The 21,248-nt window shown below is 40.4% G+C and overlaps 1 protein-coding gene across 1 annotated transcript in view; it reads right to left on the bottom strand.

Moving 5' to 3' along the window:
- LOC124545141 (xanthine dehydrogenase 1-like) overlaps window positions 1-21,248 on the bottom strand; it is a 241,452-nt gene that overhangs the window by 28,807 nt on the left and 191,397 nt on the right. The window contains exons 17-19 of the mRNA XM_047123970.1: window positions 19,212-19,395; window positions 6,589-6,784; window positions 1,953-2,143 (exon numbers count right to left, since the gene is read on the bottom strand). Of these exons, the coding sequence (XP_046979926.1) occupies window positions 1,953-2,143; window positions 6,589-6,784; window positions 19,212-19,395 (571 nt within the window). The remainder of the gene's footprint in view (window positions 1-1,952; window positions 2,144-6,588; window positions 6,785-19,211; window positions 19,396-21,248) is intronic.

The following is a 21,248-nucleotide window of genomic DNA, read 5'->3' as shown; positions in this document are numbered from 1 at the left end:
TACTGATATTTTCATGATCTGGACTCATGGCAAGGACAGTTTTTGCTCTATCCTCCGTGGCCTCAACAACTATTCTCAAATCCATTTCACATGGCCTTCCCTGACTCACTGGGCCACCTTCCTAGATTTCAATCACCACCTCTCACATAGCTCCACAAAGATGTCTGTACATATAAAGTGCTCCAACCACCACTTTGACAGCTGTCACTCATTCCATGTCCAGTACTCTCTTCCATAAGCCTAGTCCTCCACGGATGCCACATCTATAATGGAAAGCAGGATTTGTAGAAATCTACCAATAACCTTACCAGAGCATTTACTGGCAAACAATATCCTATCCAGCTCATCCGTAAACAGGTCTCCCATGCTATGTGCTCCTCCAACACCAGTAAACCTGTTAACCAGCCACTGAACAGCACTCCTCTCATAACCTAGTATCACCCTGGCTTTGCAAAACTCAACCCCATCCTCCACCAGGGCTTTGACTACCTCACATTGTGCCCTGATATGAGTGATGTCCTACCTAAAAATCTACCCACAGCCCCCAAAGTAATGTACTGCTGCCCACCCAACCTACAGAATATCTTTGTTCATCTCTATTCTAATCCTACTCCCATTCCAGCACCCAATAGACCATTTTCTTGTAGCTGGTCCACGTGCAAGACCTCTGCAACCACCCAGGATCTACTACTGCAGTCCAGTTTCAGGAACTCCCTACAAAATAAAAGGCAGGGCACATGTGAAAGTAGCTATGTTATATTTTATCAATTCTGAAATTACTGTATAACATTTTATCTGGGTATAACGAGTAATGAACTGCCTACTCACATGAATGGCGACTGCAAAACTGAACTTGCTGCACACCACAATGCAAATGACCTCAATTTCTGTTTAACTACGAAGGCCATTTCAATACTCCATACCAGCTTAAGTTTCTCTGAACTACGCAGGTAGGAACTGTCTCTCCAACATATACTGCACTCTTGCAGTCCCCCTTGGTCAAACTTCCACTGACCTGTTCACACTGCCTCATCTTGTATTCTTCCTCTCTCCTCTGTCAATACCACACTTTTTTGATCCAGATCATACACTACTTCATCCCATCACCCTCCCTCCCCTCGCTCTCCCTACCCCACCCTTCCCTCTCTCTCTGTCCCCCCCCCCCTCGTCACCCCCTTTCCTCTGCCACCGTTTCAATCCCTCTGTCTTCCCCCTCTTCTGATTTTCCCATTTTCCCACTCAGTTCCTCTTCCCAATCCTCCTACACCAAATTTTGTTGTATCCTCTACACTTTTTTCATCTTGTTGTGTAGCTGCAAAGTCATTTGTCTAAATACCTGCCTCTTTCCTGCTACCTCCTCCTTGCAAACTTCCCTACCCCTCCCCATCTCCATCAGTGCACACAACTGCTTTTCAATAACTGTGTATCAAAAAGTAGTCTTGCCATGGCCATGTCTGTGTAGTCGTGTGTGTGAATATGTGTACTATAGCTGGAAAAAGAGCTAGTGTTCAAAAACCAGTGTAATGCTGTTTCTGTTATGTGTTGCTGTGCTCCACACATCGATCCACAACAGGTGAGTGGTTGCCTTTCCCTTAGTTTACATACTGCTCCATACAGGAATTCCTTAAGTTCTATTTTTTAAAATTTCACTGCAATCATTTTTTAGCCATTGTACCAAATGTTTTATGTTCTACATGCTTATTGCTGTTTATTGTGATTTTTCTTTAATTTGTAGAAGAAATTTAGCTAGTATAAGATACATTAATTTTATATAGTAGTTGCTCCTCTGTATTAATGTATTCCTTGACTGTTTCACACTATTAGAGGTTCTTTTTTATGGTCAGATTTACAGAGAGCAATAAGTAAACCATCAGATTAACCACTAACCAAATTTAATGATGAAACATTATTAATTTCCTATAAGATAGAACAATTAATAATTGTTGATGTACCTTGTTAAAGTCTTGAATAGCCAATACCCTATTAGAATAATCTGATTTAGTCTTCCAATATGGGACCATGTCAGCAATTTTTGTATCATCTTTGGGCAGGTTCTTCAACCTCACCTCAATAGCATCTTTTCCAAGTTCTTTTGCAATGTGGTCCATAATGTTTTCAATGAATGCAGTACCTTCAGCAGAACCTACAAAATAGAAAATTCTAGAAATTTTCCTTTTTTACATTTAGGAATGCAATCATATTACAATGGTAACTGTTCATCTATAATTGAATAAGTAAATTACTTAAAAGCTCTTATGGAAAACTTGAAAAAATATAAAACTTCATTCACAAGTGGAGAAATGTTTTATAGTTTGCTCATAATCTATTCTGACCACCCCTTAAATCTTCAAGGTGTAAACTACATTATATATTTTGAACCTGAGTTTTTCGTGTTGATAGTTCACATATACAAATATAATATTTTGGCCCTTAAATAGGATATTAGATGTCACAATCATTTAAAAGCTGATCACAGCTCAGATATCAACATGTAGCTTTTTTAAAGTAGGTACAAGGCTATTCAAAAAGAAAGAACAGATCTAAAACATTTGTGTTGTTGTGGTCTTCAGTCCTGAAACTGGTTTGATGCAGCTCTCCATGCTACTCTATCCTGTGCAAGCTTCTTCATCTCCCAGTACCTACTGCAACCTACATCCTTCTGAATCTGCTTAGTGTATTCATCTCTTGGTCTCCCTCTACGATTTTTACCCTCCACGCTGCCCTCCAATACTAAATTGGTGATCCCTCCTTGCCTCAGAACATGTCCTACCAACCGATCCCTTCTTCTGGCCAAGTTGTGCCACAAACTTCTCTTCTCCCCAATCCTATTCAATACTTCCTCATTAGTTATGTCATCTACCCATCTAATCTTCAGCATTCTTCTGTAGCACCACATTTCGAAAGCTTCTATTCTCTTCTCATCCAAACTATTTATCGTCCATGTTTCACTTCCATACGTGGCTACACTCCATACAAATACTTTCAGAAATGACTTCCTGACACTTAAATCTATAATCGATGTTAACAAATTTCTCTTCTTAAGAAACACTTCCCTTGCCATTGCCAGTCTACATTTTATATCCTCTCTATTTCGACCATTATCAGTTATTTTGCTCCCCAAACAGCAAAACTCCTTTACTACTTTAAGTGTCTCATTTCCTAATCTAATTCCCTCAGCATCACCCGACTTAATTCGACTACATTCCATTATCCTCGTTTTGCTTTTGTTGATGTTCATCTTATATCCTCCTTTCAAGACACTGTCCATTCCATTCAACTGCTCTTCCAAGTCCTTTGCTGTCTCTGACAGAATTACAATGTCATCGGTGAGCCTCAAAGTTTTTATTTCTTCTCCATGGATTTTAATACCTACTTGGAATTTTTTTCTTTTGTTTCCTTTACTGCTTGCTCAATATACAGATTGAATAACATTGGGGAGAGGCTACAACCCTGTCTTACTCCCTTCCCAACCACTGCTTCCCTTTCATGTCCCTCAACTCTTTATAACTGCCATCTGGTCTCAGTACAAATTGTAAATAGCCTTTCGCTCCCTGTATTTTACCCCTGCCACCTTTAGAATTTGAAAGAGAGTATTCCAGTCAACATTGTCAAAAGCTTTCTCTAAGTCTACAAATGCTAGAAACATAGGTTGCCTTTCCTTAATCTTGCTTCTAAGATAAGTCGTAAGGTCAGTATTGCCTCAAGTGCTCCAGTGTTTCTATGGAATCCAAACTGATCTTCCCCGAGGTCGGCTTCTACTAGTTTTTCCATTCGTCTGTAAAGAAGCTGTGGCTTATTAAACTGATTGTTCGGTAATTTTCACATCTGTCAACACCTGCTTTCTTTGGGATTGGAATTACTAAATTCTTCTTGAAGTCTGAGGGTATTTCGCCTTTTTCATACATCTTGCTCACCAGATGGTAGAGTTTTGACAGGACAGGCTCTCCCAGGGCCGTCAGTAATTCCAATGGAATGTTGTCTACTCCGGGGGCCTTGTTCCGACTCAGGTCTTTCAGTGCTCTGTCAAACTCTTCACGCAGTATCATACCTCCCATTTCGTCTTCATCTACATCCTCTTCCATTTCCATAATATTGTCCTCAAGTACATCGCCCTTGTATAGACCCTCTATATACTCCTTCCACCTTTCTGATTTCCCTTCTTTGCTTAGAACTGGGTTTCCATCTGAGCTCTTGATGTTCATACACATGGTTCTCTTATCTCCAAAGGTCTCTTTAATTTTCCTGTAGGCAGTGTCTATCTTACCCCTAGTGAGGCAAGCCTCTACATCCTTAGATTTGTCCTCTAGCCATCCCTGCTTAGCCATTTTGCACTTCCTGTTGATCTCATTTTTGAGACGTTTGTATTCCTTTTTGCCTGCTTCATTTACTGCATTTTTATACTTTCTCCTTTCATCAATTAAATTCAGTATTTCTTCTGTTACCCAAGGATTTCTACTAGCCCTCGTCTTTTTACCTACTTGATCCTCTGCTGCCTTCACTACTTCATCCCTCAAAGCTACCCATTCTTCTTCTACTGTATTTCTTTCCCCCATTCCTGTCAATTGTTCCCTTATGCTCTCCCTGAAACTCTGTACAACCTCTGGTTTAGTCAGTTTATCCAGGTCCCATCTCCTTAAATTCCCACTTTTTTGCACTTTCTTCAGTTTTAATCTACACGTTATAACCAATAGATTGTAGTCAGAGTCCACATCTGCCCCTGGAAATGTCTTACAATTTAAAACCTGGTTCCTAAATCTCTGTCTTACCATTATATAATCTATCTGATACCTTTTAGTATCTCCAGGCTTCTTCCATGTATACAACCTTCTTTCATGATTCTTAAACCAAGTGTTAGCTATGATTATGTTGTGCTCTGTGCAAAATTCTACCAGGCGGCTTCCTCTTTCATTTCTTAGCCCCAATCCATATTCACCTACTACGTTTCCTTCTCTCCCTTTTCCTACACTCAAATTCCAGTCACCCATGACTATTAAATTTTCGTCTCCCTTCACTATCTGGATAATTTCCTTTATTTCATCATACATTTCTTCAATTTCTTCGTCATCTGCAGAGCTAGTTGGCATATAAACTTGTACTACTGTAGTAGGTGTGGGCTTCGTATCTATCTTGGCCATAACAATGCGTTCACTGTGCTGTTTGTAGTAGCTACCCGCATTCCTATTTTCCTATTCATTATTAAACCTACTCCTGCATTACCCCTATTTGATTTTGTGTTTATAGCCCTGTAGTCACTTGACCAGAAGTCTTGTTCCTCCTGCCACCAAACTTCACTAATTCCCACTATATCTAACTTTAACCTATCCATTTCCCTTTTTAAATTTTCTAACCTACCTGCCCAATTAAGGGATCTGACATTCCATGCTCCGATCCATAGAACGCCAGTTTTCTTTCTCCTGATAACGACATCCTCTTGAGTAGTCCCCGCCCGGAGACCTGAATGGGGGACTATTTTACCTCCGGAATATTTTACCCAAGAGGACGCCATTATCATTTAATCATACAGTAAAGCTGCATGCCCCCAGGAAAAATTACGGCTGTAGTTTCCCCTTGCTTTCAGCCGTTCGCAGTACCAGCACAGCAAGGCCGTTTTGGTTACTGTTACAAGGCCACATCAGTCAATCATACAGACTGTTGCCCCTGGAACTACTGAAAAGGCTGCTGCCCCTCTTCAGGAACCACATGTTTGTCTGGCCTCGCAACAGATACCCCTCCGTTGTGGTTGTACCTACGGTACGGCTATCTGTATTGCTGAGGCACTCAAGCCTCCCCACCAACAGCAAGGTCCATGGTTCATGGGGGGCTAAAACATTTATTGCTGCCAAACTACAAAAGATAGAAATGTAATTCCAACATTCCCGGAAAGAGAAAAGTTGAAATTTTTATGCAGTAAGTGGGAGCATCATGTGTTACCTGACAAATATTAAAACTGTGACTCATTTCCTGCCACAAACAGAGCAGCTGGTCTCTTGTTATCAGATTCACAGCTTCAGCATCACAACGTTGCAGCCTTTCAGGAGTGTCAGGCATGGGGGGATAAAAATGCGGTCCTTTACATAACCCCTCAGATAAAAACTACAAGGGGAGAAGTCAGGGGACCTGGGAGGCCACCAGCAATGAAGTTCATCTTCTGCTCTCACTCTTCCAATCCATAATCCAGGAATGGTGTCATTCAGGTAATGTCAGACACGCTTTAGGAAATTCTCTAAGCAGGTTCGACATTACCTGGGTGGTTTATAGTATTGTTGTAAGATGGCCTGCACCTACGAAAATTTCAGTTTCCACACTGTCTGTGTAGCTCAATGGCTCTCAAAGTTCATAGATGTGATTTCATTCCTCATTTGCATCTCAATTATTTTCTTTTGCCACTCAACAGATTTGCTTTTTGTTTCCAGTCATAAAAGTAAGAAATACTTTATTTTAGCGTTTGTTTTTCTTTTGGTTTAACCATGTCTGCTTTATTTATGATGATTTATAAGCAAAAGAAAAGTCTTTTTCTGTCTTATTTATCACTGAAGGAAATGAAATGAATCCAGGTTAACTGATAATGAGGAAAATGTATTAACCAACCTGGAGCTCTACACCATGTGTTGTTTGGTAAATCTGTGAAGACAGCACTAGCTGTCACTTTCCATGTACTTTTGTCATAGCAGTTCTCTAGATGGCCAAGGGCAAAAAGACCAGGAGCATCATTGGCTGAAGCCCCACAGTTATGGTACATGTTTGCTTCCATGTATGTTATGGTTCCATCATCCTCCACTCCAACCTAAAAAGAAATGCAGATTTGAATTAATCAATTGCTGAAATTCAATTTTAACAAATATAAAACAAAACACAACCCTTGATCATCACCGGAAGTAGTGTGTGTTCTTTTAAAAATAATTATTTATGTAGCACCACACAAAGGAAAATACTGTGAATGCAAACGCGCAAACACACACATATATATATATATATATATATATATATATATATGAGAGATGATGTGACTTACCAAACAAAAGTGCTGGCAGGTCGATAGACACACAAACAAACACAAACATACACACAAAATTCAAGGTTTCGCAACCCACGGTTGCTTCATCAGGAAAGAGGGAAGGAGAGGGAAAGACGAAAGGATGTGGGTATTAAGGGAGAGGGTAAGGAGTCATTCCAATCCCGGGAGCGGAAAGACTTACCTTAGGGAGAAAAAAGGACAGGTATACACTCGCACACACACCCATATCCAACCGCACATACTTTTCTCCCTAGGGTAAGTCTTTCCGCTCCCGGGATTGGAATGACTCCTTACCCTCTCCCTTAAAACCCACATCCTTTCGTCTTTCCCTCTCCTTCCCTCTTTCCTGATTTTTCCCACGTGGAATGTTTCCCTCTATATATATATATATATATATATATATATATATATATATATATATATATATATATAAAAACACACCACACACACATTTAACTGTGTCAGTTACAACAACATATTACGCCTTCCAGAGTGATGACATTGAGGTATTTCTTTGGAAAGTGCACAGAAGGTCCAGAACATGCAGCACATTTTGCGTTGGCTGATGACACTCTGGAGTTTTGGTGACTGGAGCTCACTGTTTACTTGAATCTGACTTGAATCTGATATGGATGGTCAGGGATCCATGTTCTTCAGCAGAAAGGCTGGCTTGGCTCTGTTGATAGAATGGTCTTCTGGCCAGTGGTGTTCCAATAACAAAATGTTGATCAGACCATGAATGTATCAGATTTGGTCAACAATAGATAGGCTGTAGAGATTTTTTCAGAGTATCATGTCCTATGTACCTACATGAAGAGGTCATGAGTTCAGGATGGATGAAGGCAAATGTTGAACATTTGTTGGTTTAAATGATACCATCTTCTGTGCAATTTGAAAATGATAGCTTGGATGCCACACTCCACTGGTGTTGGATGGAAAAATCAATTGGAAGTCTACTTGCTGTGCCTTAAGTCATTTCATTTCTGCAGTGGTACGATTACATTCTGGAATCACATAAGCACGGAGACCCATTACAATTGTTGGCAGATCAACCTAGTCATCTGAAAGTCAGGCTCTTAATGCTGCCTTGATGTTGCAATGCCATCATTCAACTTTGCTGTCTGCTGCTGGATAGTAAGCAGTGGTTTTGATGCAGTGTATACCTAGGGACCTTGTGAAGTGAGGGAACAATTGATACTCAAACTGCCATCACATGTCAGTGGTGAAGCTATATAGTACTCCAAAATATATGATTCATGATAATAAGGGAGTGCTGGCAACACTTACTGCAGAGATGTCCTTTAGTGGATCTGTCTCTGGCAGACATGTAAACCTCTCAATCTTCATTAAGAGAGGCCTTGAGAGCAACACCTATATGCGTGTGTGAGAGAAGGGACTGTCAACTTCATTGAAATCCCACAAGTACAGGCTGTATGATTTGAAATTGTTGCTTGTTGACAGCAAACCCATGTTTTTGCCCAGAGCTTTACACATTATTTCAATGAAGGCCAAATGAAACATTATTGAATCAAGCCCACTGTACCTTTGATGCCACTGAGAGCCAAGTCATTTAATTCCAAATGTGCTGCCAATAACTCATGATCGTAAGGCTATAGTTATGTTGCATGTCAGCAAGATACCTGAAGAGAAATGCAAGTGTTTCAGGTGTTCCATCTCAACACTCGTGTATGGAAGCACCTGCTGCAGCAGGAACAGACACAACACAGAAGTCTAGCAGCACTGTGAGGTTTCAGGGAGTGCATTTCATTGGCACGGACCAAATATGGGACACCAGGAATCTGACATTACCATGATACACTCCTGGAAATTGAAATAAGAACACCGTGAATTCATTGTCCCAGGAAGGGGAAACTTTATTGACACATTCCTGGGGTCAGATACATCACATGATCACACTGACAGAACCACAGGCACATAGACACAGGCAACAGAGCATGCACAATGTCGGCACTAGTACAGTGTATATCCACCTTTCGCAGCAATGCAGGCTGCTATTCTCCCATGGAGACGATCGTAGAGATGCTGGATGTAGTCCTGTGGAACGGCTTGCCATGCCATTTCCGCCTGGCGCCTCAGTTGGACCAGCGTTTGTGCTGGACGTGCAGACCGCGTGAGACGACGCTTCATCCAGTCCCAAACATGCTCAATGGGGGACAGGTCCAGAGATCTTGCTGGCCAGGGTAGTTGACTTACACCTTCTAGAGCACGTTGGGTGGCACGGGATACATGCGGACGTGCATTGTCCTGTTGGAACAGCAAGTTCCCTTGCCGGTCTAGGAATGGTAGAACGATGGGTTCGATGACGGTTTGGATGTACCGTGCACTATTCAGTGCCCCCTCGACGATCACCAGTGGTGTACGGCCAGTGTAGGAGATCGCTCCCCACACCATGATGCCGGGTGTTGGCCCTGTGTGCCTCAGTCGTATGCAGTCCTGATTGTGGCGCTCACCTGCACGGCGCCAAACACACATACGACCATCATTGGCACCAAGGCAGAAGCGACTCTCATCGCTGAAGACGACACGTCTCCATTCGTCCCTCCATTCACGCCTGTCGCGACACCACTGGAGGCGGGCTGCACGATGTTGGGGCGTGAGCGGAAGATGACCTAACGGTGTGCGGGACCGTAGCCCAGCTTCATGGAGACGGTTGCGAATGGTCCTCGCCGATACCCCAGGAGCAACAGTGTCCCTAATTTGCTGGGAAGTGGCGGTGCAGTCCCCTACGGCACTGCGTAGGATCCTACGGTCTTGGCGTGCATCCGTGCATCGCTGCGGTCCGGTCCCAGGTCGACAGGCACGTGCACCTTCCGCCGACCACTGGCGACAACATCGATGTACTGTGGAGACCTCACGCCCCACGTGTTGAGCAATTCGGCGGTACGTCCACCCGGCCTCCCGCATGCCCACTATACACCCTCGCTCAAAGTCCGTCAACTGCACATACGGTTCACGTCCACACTGTCGCGGCATGCTACCAGTGTTAAAGACTGCGGTGGAGCTCCGTATGCCACGGCAAACTGGCTGACACTGACGGTGGCGGTGCACAAATTCTGCGCAGCTAGCGCCATTCGACGGCCAACACCGCGTTTCCTGGTGTGTCCGCTGGGCCGTGCGTGTGATCATTGCTTGTACAGCCCTCTCGCAGTGTCCGGAGCAAGTATGGTGGGTCTGACACACCGGTGTCAATGTGTTCTTTTTTCCATTTCCAGGAGTGTAGATGGCTGCAGCAGGTGTGGACGGCAAAGTGAACACCTATAGCACCATGAGACTGCAGGGAATGCACTTCATGGGTGCAGAAGAAATATGGAACACCATGAAGAGATCACCACCATGGGAGAAAGATTCAGTGGGTATGAATGGAATAGAGAACACCCGGAGCAACTCAGAAGTGCAACTTGTGGTTGTGGACAAAAGATGTAACACTCAGTCTGGAACAGGTGGCAGCTGGAACTCCAGGCTCCACCCACACATAAATTAGGAACCTTGCACACAGGCAGCCAGTCTCAGGGAAGGCTTTACATTATTCACAAGTCCCTCTGGGAAGGAAATGCACCTAAAGATGTAACTACTGGACAAGCTGTGACACAGCAAAGAGAGGATGGCGAGCTCTCTCAACTTCCTCCTCAGATGCATAGAAGGAGATGTGGTACCTGTATTCACCAAATTAAACATCATATAGTGTCAAGGGTAGCTAACAGGATAAAGCATCATGCCAGTATTGCTCAGATAAGGGAAAAGATCCAGACAGGTGACAAAGACTTGACGTCACCTCTAGGGAGCTGCTGTGTCTACATCTGTACTTGAAAGCCAATTTAGCACAAGAGGATTTGGACAGGACAGACAGTGTATCATGGTCACTAGCAGCATCCATCAAGCACAGCACTACACTCCAACAATTGGAAAAATTTGAGCACATGAACGACAGAGTGGAACAAACACATGACAGCTACAAGGCGGTAAATCTGCATAATCGAACTTTGGATGAAGCCACCCGGAAGATACTTGGAAGGAATCTTGACTTTACAGTCACTCTCAGAGACCTACCAGTCGCCAGCTTCATCAGTTCTGTGGAGAAAGTAGTCAACACACTACCTTCAAGTGTGACAGAATAGGTTCCAAAAGAGACAAGCAGGTCATTAACCAGAGCTAGCCCACGCAAAATGAATATATCAAAAGATGAGAAGATGGCCCTCATGAAGTTGTGAGATGATGACAGCACACTACTATTACACATGAATAAAGGGAATTCTATAGTCATACTGTAGAAGCCTGGCTATGATCTGAAGAACCATCAACGTCTAGAGGACTCTGCTTGTAATCCATTAGAATATGACCCCACCGATCGTATGAACAGTAACAATAAGGCTCCATTTAAGGAAAAAGGCTGGCCTGATTAAGTTGTCAAGTAACTGAAATTGAAGGCACTTTTACCATCCAGACCATATAACTAACCAACTCCAGCTGAATAGGCTTTGGAAGGCTCAACAATATTGACCAAGCCTTCTTCAGCCATTAGACATCACTGGATGCAGATATGGAGGGGCATGGCGTCAACACACTGCTCTCCTAGCCATTGTCAGCGTTCACAATGAGCTGCTACTTCTCAATCCAGTAGTGCCTCAATTGGCATCTCAGAGGCTGAGTGCACACCAATTGCCAAGGTGCCCAACAGACCCAGAAGGTCACACATCAAAGTGCTAGCCAAGCCCAACAGCAATTAACTTTGGTGATTTGATGGGAATCAATGTTACCACTGTGGCAATGCCATTGGCTATTCAGAGTATATAACTACTCAAAATCCACAAAGATGTACAGCTCTGTGCCATCATGAGCAACTTTGGTACAGCCACCTACCCAACATATAATTTCCTTAAGAAGATGTTAGCACCATATGTGGGATAGTGCATCCACCACATCCACAACTTGTTGGACTTTGTGGAACATCTCAAAAACTCATGTATCACAGACGCAGATATCACAGTCAGTTTTGATGTGGCATCCATGCTCACCAGTGTAACACTCTGGGGCTCACTTGATTTGATTAGCGAGAGGTTTTATGGAAGTTTACTGGATGTTTTACCACATATTTTAACTTTGACGTACTTCCTATATGAAGGTCAATTATATGAGCAGACTGAAGGTGTGATGAAGGGAACAAGAAGAAGAGACCAGGAAAGTAGCTTTTCCACCACATGCAGGGCCTATCTCTGCTCTGCCAGGATCAGTAGAATCTTGCAGAAACAATAGAGCAAATGTGTGTTCCACCTGGCCAACAAATTCAGGGCTCTTCTTGGAAAGATCAAGGATGATCTGCAGTTAAGAAAACATGGTTCACCTCATTCCTTGTGAATGCAGTACATCTTATATTGGTCAAACCACCAAAACAGTGGACATAAGATATGAGAAACACCAAAGGTGTTCTAGGCTCACAGAGGCCACAAAATCAGCAATAGCAGAACACTGCCCAGGGGATGAATGCACCATGGAGTATGAAATCATATCTTTACATTTTTTCACCATAAAGGTGATATTTTCACTGATAAATGCAATGTTTCTGTACTGATGTTGTTCAGTGGTTAGTTTGCCTGGAAAATGTTGGGCTTACCAGTTTTTATTTCTTGTAAAAATAATAATTTATTTAGCATCACAGGAAGAAACATATATATTTTTTAATATCAGTTGCAATTCAAATGTTAAACAACTAAGAAACAAAGGTTCAGTTATTCAAATATGAGTCTATAATTTACAGGGTTTACATTTCACCGTACGTGTTAGAGCCGCAGTATCATGTCAATCCATTCATTCTCTTACATCTCCACTGATTTATAAGACAGAAACTGTAAGGAGGTTAGATTATATTTTTGAACATTAGTACTATGGTGAGGAACAATAGTATAAAGCTGTACAGTCTATACTGAATTTACTTCTAACAGTGTTATATAAGTCGTCATTAATTCGTTGCCTTCTTATATATCACCTGCAAATCTGGATGAGGACACACACCTGTTCATATTTTGCTAAAGTTTATGAACTCTCACAGCAACAGGTAGACTAACTTCAAGTACTGATTAGTCACCCATCTTGTTCAAGAAACTATAAGACAATATGAGTGAAATCTATTTTCATAGTTTTACAGTGAAAATTGCTTGCACTTAAACAAATCTACCCATGTGGTTGATGACTAGTGAAACTCTTTTCATACTTAAGATATATGTGTGACTATTTTGTACTTTGTAAATAAAATCATATGTCTCATAATGCCCTGGAATGTGTGTTAAATACATTTCATATAGAAACTTGCACCCAGCAATACTGCACAGAGATGATCCTGTCTTATTTAAATTTTGCTCTATATGAAGACTCAAATTCAGATTTTTGCATTTGTGGGCAGTTTTCTAGCAACTGGGTCATCCCAGTGCACTTCATGACCTAATTAAAAGTTTTGATCTGTCATAAGTTCTTTGCGGACTTTTCTGATGTCATCATGACTCTCCTCTTTCATAACCACAGTTTTAGGAGAAAAGACATGGCAGAGAAGGGCTTAGCCACCATGTAGGTATTGATTTTGGAATGGAATTTTTACTCTGTTAAAACTGAAATCCTTACATATTAAAATTGTCTCTAGGACTGAAACTTAAACCCAGACTAGTATCTTTCATGGACAGCACTACCAGATATCAGTTCCAGTCACAATGTGTCACATAGTTTTAAACTGTGGTGAAAAATTTGTCAGCATCTTACGACAACTATTGTTTCACTGCACTAATGTGGGACCAGGCCAGTTTATTGCAAGCTTGCAGGGGGCATCTTTGTCAGCATGTGAACAAAAAAGATTTATTCCTGTGTGTCTTGTCACACAATGATATATGAACCTGTGATATATCACTAACTCTTTCTGTGAGTGACATGATATTTTTATGCAGAGTAGTTCCCCCCCTCCCGCCCCCCCCCCCCCCCCCCTTTTCACACCTTTCTTAGCCTTTGGAGTAATTAGGTCTAATGTCTTTCATCAATTCATTTGTTTACTTAATAGTTCCTTTTCTCATGACTGTTGTCACAACTTAACTTGTCTTATGCTGTCTGCTATGATCAACTATTCCAGCAATGCCTTGGGCAGATCCTGCTACATCAAATGGAGGATTATCTATGAGATAATGCATGTCATAAGTAAACTAACATGACCCACTGTCCAATTTTCTATATCAGTATTATAAGCCTGTCACTGCCAGTTATGATAAACAGGAACAATAATAGTATCAATACTGTTAACACTTGGGGAGGCCAGAGGATAAAATAGTAGTAGTAGTAGTAGCTTTATTCATCTGTAGATCTCTTTTCACAAGGATATAGGACATGTCAAAGTATTTACAAATTTAGGTCAAATTAAATTAAGCTAATTCATATACACATATATTTACAGACTTCTAGTTAGAGACAATCATTAGATTTACTCCTGGTACACAATACTTTTTTACAAATAACTTATTAAATAATGTAATACCATATTGTTCACTCATACCTCACTATCAGCCACTGCACACACTATACACACATTGTTTTATAATACTTCACTCACTACACACACACACACACACACACACACACACACACACACACACGCTGGTGATCTCTGGGCCATTTTCTGTACCGCAACTTCCCATTTGCTATCCTGAAAAGCTGAGTTAGTATCGCTCCATAATGAGTGAGGTGTTGAGATCAGAAAGAGGAAGAGGTGTTAGTATTGTGCTATGCATAGCTTGGGGGTAAGAAATTCTAGAAAGGAAAAAAATAAGGAAAAAAACATAAAGTGAAGGTGTTATGTGGAATGTTGGATATCTTATAATCATTATCATTATTATTATTATTATTATTTATATAACATTTTTCACCAAACCCCTACTCTGTTTTAGCTAAGTAATCCTTCAATGTATAAAATGTATTGCATAACAGGTACTTATTACAGTCATTACATCTATGATATGTATCATGCATACTTCACCACATTTGTGACTTCAGTTTTCTAATTAGCACCTGTTCCTCGGAACTTCAGGCATGGGAACATCTTACACAGCTTTGCTGTTACCACTTGGCCCTGCTCAATTCATACTTAACTCATCTGTTGCTGCCTACATGCTCTTTGCCCACAATTCCACACATCCTTCCACCTATTCCCACCATTGTCCTCAGAGTCTTCTCATTCATCTTCTCCTTTTCTTCAACGTGCCACTGGCAATCACAGCAGAGAGCTCAGCTGTGGCATCGGCGGCATCATAGTAGTCAATGTGTTAAAAAGAAACTGAATATGTAACAGTAGGTCAACTTTTGAAGTAGTTTTCTCTTACCATTGTTTATATTCTAGCCAGGATTTTCCATTATAGCAAAATAATGTTGAAATGGATCTCAAAGTGTAAAGATTTGCTGTTACAGAATAGTTGTCACATGTGACAAGAACTGCCTCAGAGATTTTGCATTTCTGTCTCCCAAGAAAGGCAATCCAGTATTTTTGAATTAGTTGATTTCATAAGTAAATCACTGACAGTGTGAACTCCAACCATTGTCTTCTCTCATCAGCTAGAATTAAGGGCAACCTGTCACTAATTATCTTACTGATGCAGTAGACAGTATAGTCAGCTTCTGGGCCGTGGGTGATCCACTTTCTTTTTAGTTCAGGGAGCATTGTATGATCTCATGAAAATTATTTGAAGTTGGATGGTTACTGCAGAACTTATTATGAACTGAAACATTTCTAATATGTGAATACTTTAGATTGAAGATCCTAATGCAGATATCAGGGTGTCATCAAATTGATCATCTCTTTATATCATATCAACTACATTTCTTTTGAGCTTGTATTTAGTTGAGCTAATTGTTCACACTCTTGGCTCAGCTGCCTTTTGCTCAAGTCTGCGTAAGAAGAAGTGTGTGAGTCCTACACTGCAGGAAGCTCTCAAGAACGGCAACACATACTTAAGTTATTGTGCTCACAGTTGATGTACATGACAGTCAATGTTATAGTGTTTTGGTCAGCATGTTTTGATGATAGGCAGCCCTCATATGATGTGTTATTTTGTACTAATGAATGTCTTGTGGTACAAGTAGGGACTTATAAGATCTTCACACCAACCTCAGGATGATCTTCTTCAGTTGGATGCCTCATATTTCAACTATAAGTCGATACTGAATATTGAAGTGTCATTAAAATTAACTGTTTCTGTCAAGAATAACACAGGGTTTCATAATCAGTCACAAGTGAATCAAGCTGATTGGCTATTCTGGGTTATTTAAATATTGGCATTTTAAGTATACAAATTTTTATCTTAAGACTCTAAACTAAATTAAACTCCTTCTGAACAGGCTATGAAGGCCCAATGGTACTGACCGGCCACCATGTCATCCTCAGCCCATAGGAGTCACTGGATGCAGATATGGAGAGGCATGTGGTCAACACACTGCTCTCCCAGCTGTATGTCAGTTTCCAAGACTGGAGCCGCTACTTCTCCATCAAGTAGCTCCTTAGTTTTCCCTCACAAGGGCTGAGTGCACCCCGCTTGCCAACAGCACTTGGCAGTCTGGATGGTCACCCATCGAAGAGCTAGCCCAGCCCGCCAGCTCTTAACTTCAGTGATCTGACGAGAACCAATGTTACCACTGCAGCAAGGCCATTGATGATTTTTATATTGCATGATATTTATACCATTTTTTATTTTTGTTATTTTCTCTCAGTATATCGGTGTTACTGAAAGAGGTGGTATACTGATATTTTATTTGGTGTTTTAGGTACAAGAAATATATTTTTTCTTCCTCCATATATTAAGCTACAAAAGCACCAACATAAGTAGATCTCAGTTCTATCTACTTATACCACTTCTTCTTATTTGCTCCATTTCACTTTCTACCATAGCTTCCTTTCTTCCAGCTTTATTTTTTACTTGCAGCTCTGTCAGGTTTTTATTTGTTTCACCAAAATTGAAATAGTCACTGGTGACAACTGATAGTTACAAGTTTGGAATTTGAATCTTGACTGTTAGCTTATTTTTACTTCCACTTCTAATTTATTTCTTCAGGCCTCTAACTTTCATTTTCTTCTGAATAAAACAATGTTGTAAAGGTGCTGGCCCAAGGAATTAGGAGTTTGGTACCAGCCTAGTTAACTTCATGTTCCAGTAAAATCATCATCAAAAGCTGATAAAAACAGTGTAGGAATACTTTCTGCTTGTGGGCTAAGTTATTAAGATTATGTGCTCTTGTATTACCCTCTCCTTTCCCATTTAATTCAAGATTTTATTAGTTAGTTTGGCAAGATGTACAGCTTAAAATGAGTATGAAACAGAGATGTCTGACAATATTTGTATGGATGATTGTTGCTCCAAGGACATTTCAGAATTCTGACACTGAACAAATTCTCCACGAAGCTCCTCCCAGCTTCCAATAAGATGCATTGTTACACTGCCACCATATCCTGCAACAGCCCAATTGCTTGAATATTTCCCATTTGCTTCCTGTATTCACTCCATTTTATTTGCATTTGAACACTGTATTTATTTTCACTTTCTTAACTATATATTTTCACTCACACATCTTTGTTACTTCCTTTGTCCTTCCTGATTAAGTTTATGGATTCACTTTTCATTAACTTCAGCACCAATGCATGTACTTCTCCTTCTCCATATCTTCATTCAAATGAAATTCAAATTTCTTCTGTATTTCCAGTTTTATGTAACTTTTCCTTTGATAAATGCTGTTACAGTTATTATTACTGGTTCCTTTCATTCAGGATACAGCATGGGATGTACCATAATTGGAGGATGCACAGCATGTCAAGTAAGAAACTTGAGATCTACAAAGATGTATTACTGGGTGTCTGGTCAAGCCAAAAGTTCAGTTTTTATGTGCAATATTTCGACATCTATGCCAATACCATGCAAACTACTCTGAAATGCATACAACAGGGTACTGCCCCTTGTACCACATAATAGCATTTCTTCCTCTTCAGTCTGTGATGGAGTGCAAGAGGAAAGATTGCTTGGAAGCCTCTGTGCACATTGAATGTCTAATACTGCCTTTGCAGCTCCTACAGTTGTGATACGTGGGGGCTGGAAAATATTCCTAGATTCCTCACTTACTGCTTGTTCTTAAACTTCATAAGAAACCTTTCATGGGACAGTTGGTGTCTATCTTCAAGAGTTTTCTTATTCAGGTTTCTCAGCATTTCTTTAATGCTTACCTGCGAGTCAAACAAACCAGTGACCACTTGTGCTGCTCTTTTTGTATATCTTCAGTATGAACAGTTAGTCTTTTCTTACAGTTGGAATACATGTAAGCAATATTTTAGTATGCATCACAAAAGCGTTTCATGAATAATCTCCTTTGTAGACCATCTGTATTACACAGTACTCTGTCAATAATCTGAAGTCTGCTACCTGCCTTAACCAGGAATGACCTTATGTGATCATTACATTTCGCATCTCTACACATTGCTACACTCAAGTATTTGTATGAATTGACTCATTCTAAGTGTAGCTAATTGGTAGTGTAATCATAGGATACTGCATTTTTGCATTTCATAAAGTGCACAATTATATGTTTCTGGTAGGATATTTGTGTGATAACTGCATCAACTGTAAGAAATCACATATTACTATTAATATTATCTACCACATCATTAAGATACAACATGAATGTTAAGGGCATAACACATTTTCCTGCAGTTTGTCTATAATACATCTACATCCACTCATGACTCTCCATCCAAGATCATATGCTACATCCTGCTTAGCAAGAAATCCACAATCCAATCATAAATTTGATTATATATCCATAATAAGTGTTGGAGTGGTGTGAGTCAAATTCTTTTTGGCAATCAAGAAATATAGCATCCCGATAATTGCCTTCATTTGTGACTTTCAGGACTTCACACGAACAGAGCACAAGTTGAATTTCCCATGTCCAGCATTTTTTGAATCCATGCTGATTAGCACAGAATAGATCATTCTGTGCAAGAAATCATATTGACTGACCTGACCCAAAAAATGGAATTTCGATCGGGCTGAAATCTGAAAAATATTTCTTCTCAATTACCTTGTGAAAAACTCAGAAACCACAACAAGACATTACATCTCAGGTAATATTTGTTAGTTTCTAAGCAATAAAACACAAAATCATATTTACTTACTTCATAATCTATAGCACAGTCATGTCTTTTTCCTATTGATTCCATGTTTGTTTCAAGTGGAAGAATGAAGCGAACTGGCCTGTTCTGAAGATGTGCTGCTAGAGCACAGGCTGTGCTAACCAACATGTTCCGTGAAATTTTAGCACCATAGGCTCCACCAAGTCTTCTCACCTGGACATTTATGCTGTTAACAAGAAAAACACATCATGAATTATGAAGTATTACAATATTTTTCAACAGTTCACCTCTCCTTTACCACATTACTCATATACACACATATTCAGCAAGAGAAGATTTCAAATCCTAACATACAAATCATGAATTTGGTTCTTAAGTTTTTCAGGTGAATACCAGAATAGAATCTTATGTTCTGGAAGCAATGTTTCAAAGCACACAGAAAAACTGGATCATTCGAGCTCCTTACACAGAACAGTTCACACAGTAAAATATTGGGAGATAAAGCCAGATCATGTTCGAGAGGATTTGCCAATAAGCAACTATTAATTTGCTCATTAAATGCACACTTCAGGAACAAAGTGAAGCTGAACTTATGGTATGGTTCTAGCTACCTGCCTCATTTTACAACAGACAAATCTATATCTAGGTCTATCTGAGTGATATGTAGGGGGTGTATAACCTTAAGTTATCATTTAATGTCACTTCTTGAAACTTTGTTAGCAGACTTCTTGGAACAGTTTATGTCTATCTTCAAGAGTCTTCCCATTCAGTTTATTCAGTATCTGTGTGGCAATCTTCCATCCCCTTCTCTGTATACATTCAGAATCCACTGTTAGTGCTTTTTGGTATGGGCCCCACACATGTGAGCGATATTCTAGAACCAGTTGTACAAGTGATTAGTAAGCAATCCCTATATTGACTGATTGCACTTCCCCAGTATTCTATGAATAAACTGAAATCTACCACCTGCTTTACCCATGCCTGAGCCTAAGTGATCGTTCCATTTCATATCCCTTCAAAGTGTTACACCTGAGTATTTGTACTCGTATGAGTTGTCTGATTCCAACCATTATTCATCAATATTATATTCATAGGATGCTTTACTTTTTCATTTTTTTAAGTGCACAATTTTACATTTTTGAACAGTTAAAGCAAGTTACCAGTCTTTGCACATCTTTGGAAGTTTATCAGGTTCTGACTGAACACTTATGCAGCTTCTTTCAGGTAGTACTTCATTACTTTGCATCATCTGCAAATAGTCTGAAGTTACCATTAGTACTGTCTGCAAAGTCATTGATATACAACATGAACAGCTAGGGTCCCAACACGCTTCCCTGTGGCACACCCAAAGATACTTTTACATCTGACAATGACTCTCCAACTGAGATAAATGTTCTAGCGTCCTCCCTACCAAAAAATTTTCAAACCAGTAACACATTTTGCTTGATACCTCATATGAACATATCCTTGATGATAAGCATTGATGTGCTGCTGAGTCAAATGAATTTTGAAATCAAGAAATACTGTATCTACCTAACTACCTTGATCCAATCTTCATATTACTGATTAATATTATTTGTGGTTATGTAGGCTAAATACACCTACATCTACACAGATACTCCTCAAGCCACTGTAGGGTGCATGGCAGAGGGTACCCCATAGCACTATTAGTTATTTTCTTCATTTCCTTTCCTGTTCCACTTGCAGACAGAGTTAGGGAAAAATGATCATGATGATCATCTATATGTCTCCATATGAGCCCTAATTTCTCATATCTCATCCTTGTGGGCCTTACGTACAATGTATGTTGGCAACAGTAGAATTGTTTGCCAGTCAGATACATATGCTGGTTCTCTAAATTCTCTCAGGTGTTCCTTGAAAAGAATGTTGCCTTTCCTCCAGGGATTCCCGTGAAGCATCTCCATAAGACTTACATGTTGTTCAAATCTACTGGTAATAAATCTAGCAGCCTGCCTCTGAAGTGTGTCGATGTTTTCCTTCAGTCTGACCAGTTAGAGATCCCAAACACTAAAGCAGTACTCAAGCATAGGTTGCACCAGCATTCTATATGTGGTTCTA

Source organism: Schistocerca americana, chromosome 8 (genome assembly GCF_021461395.2).
Source record: "Schistocerca americana isolate TAMUIC-IGC-003095 chromosome 8, iqSchAmer2.1, whole genome shotgun sequence".
Taxonomy (NCBI): Eukaryota; Metazoa; Arthropoda; class Insecta; order Orthoptera; family Acrididae; genus Schistocerca; species Schistocerca americana.
Note: the sequence above shows the minus strand (reverse complement) of the source record. Positions and strands in the feature narration are given on the sequence as shown.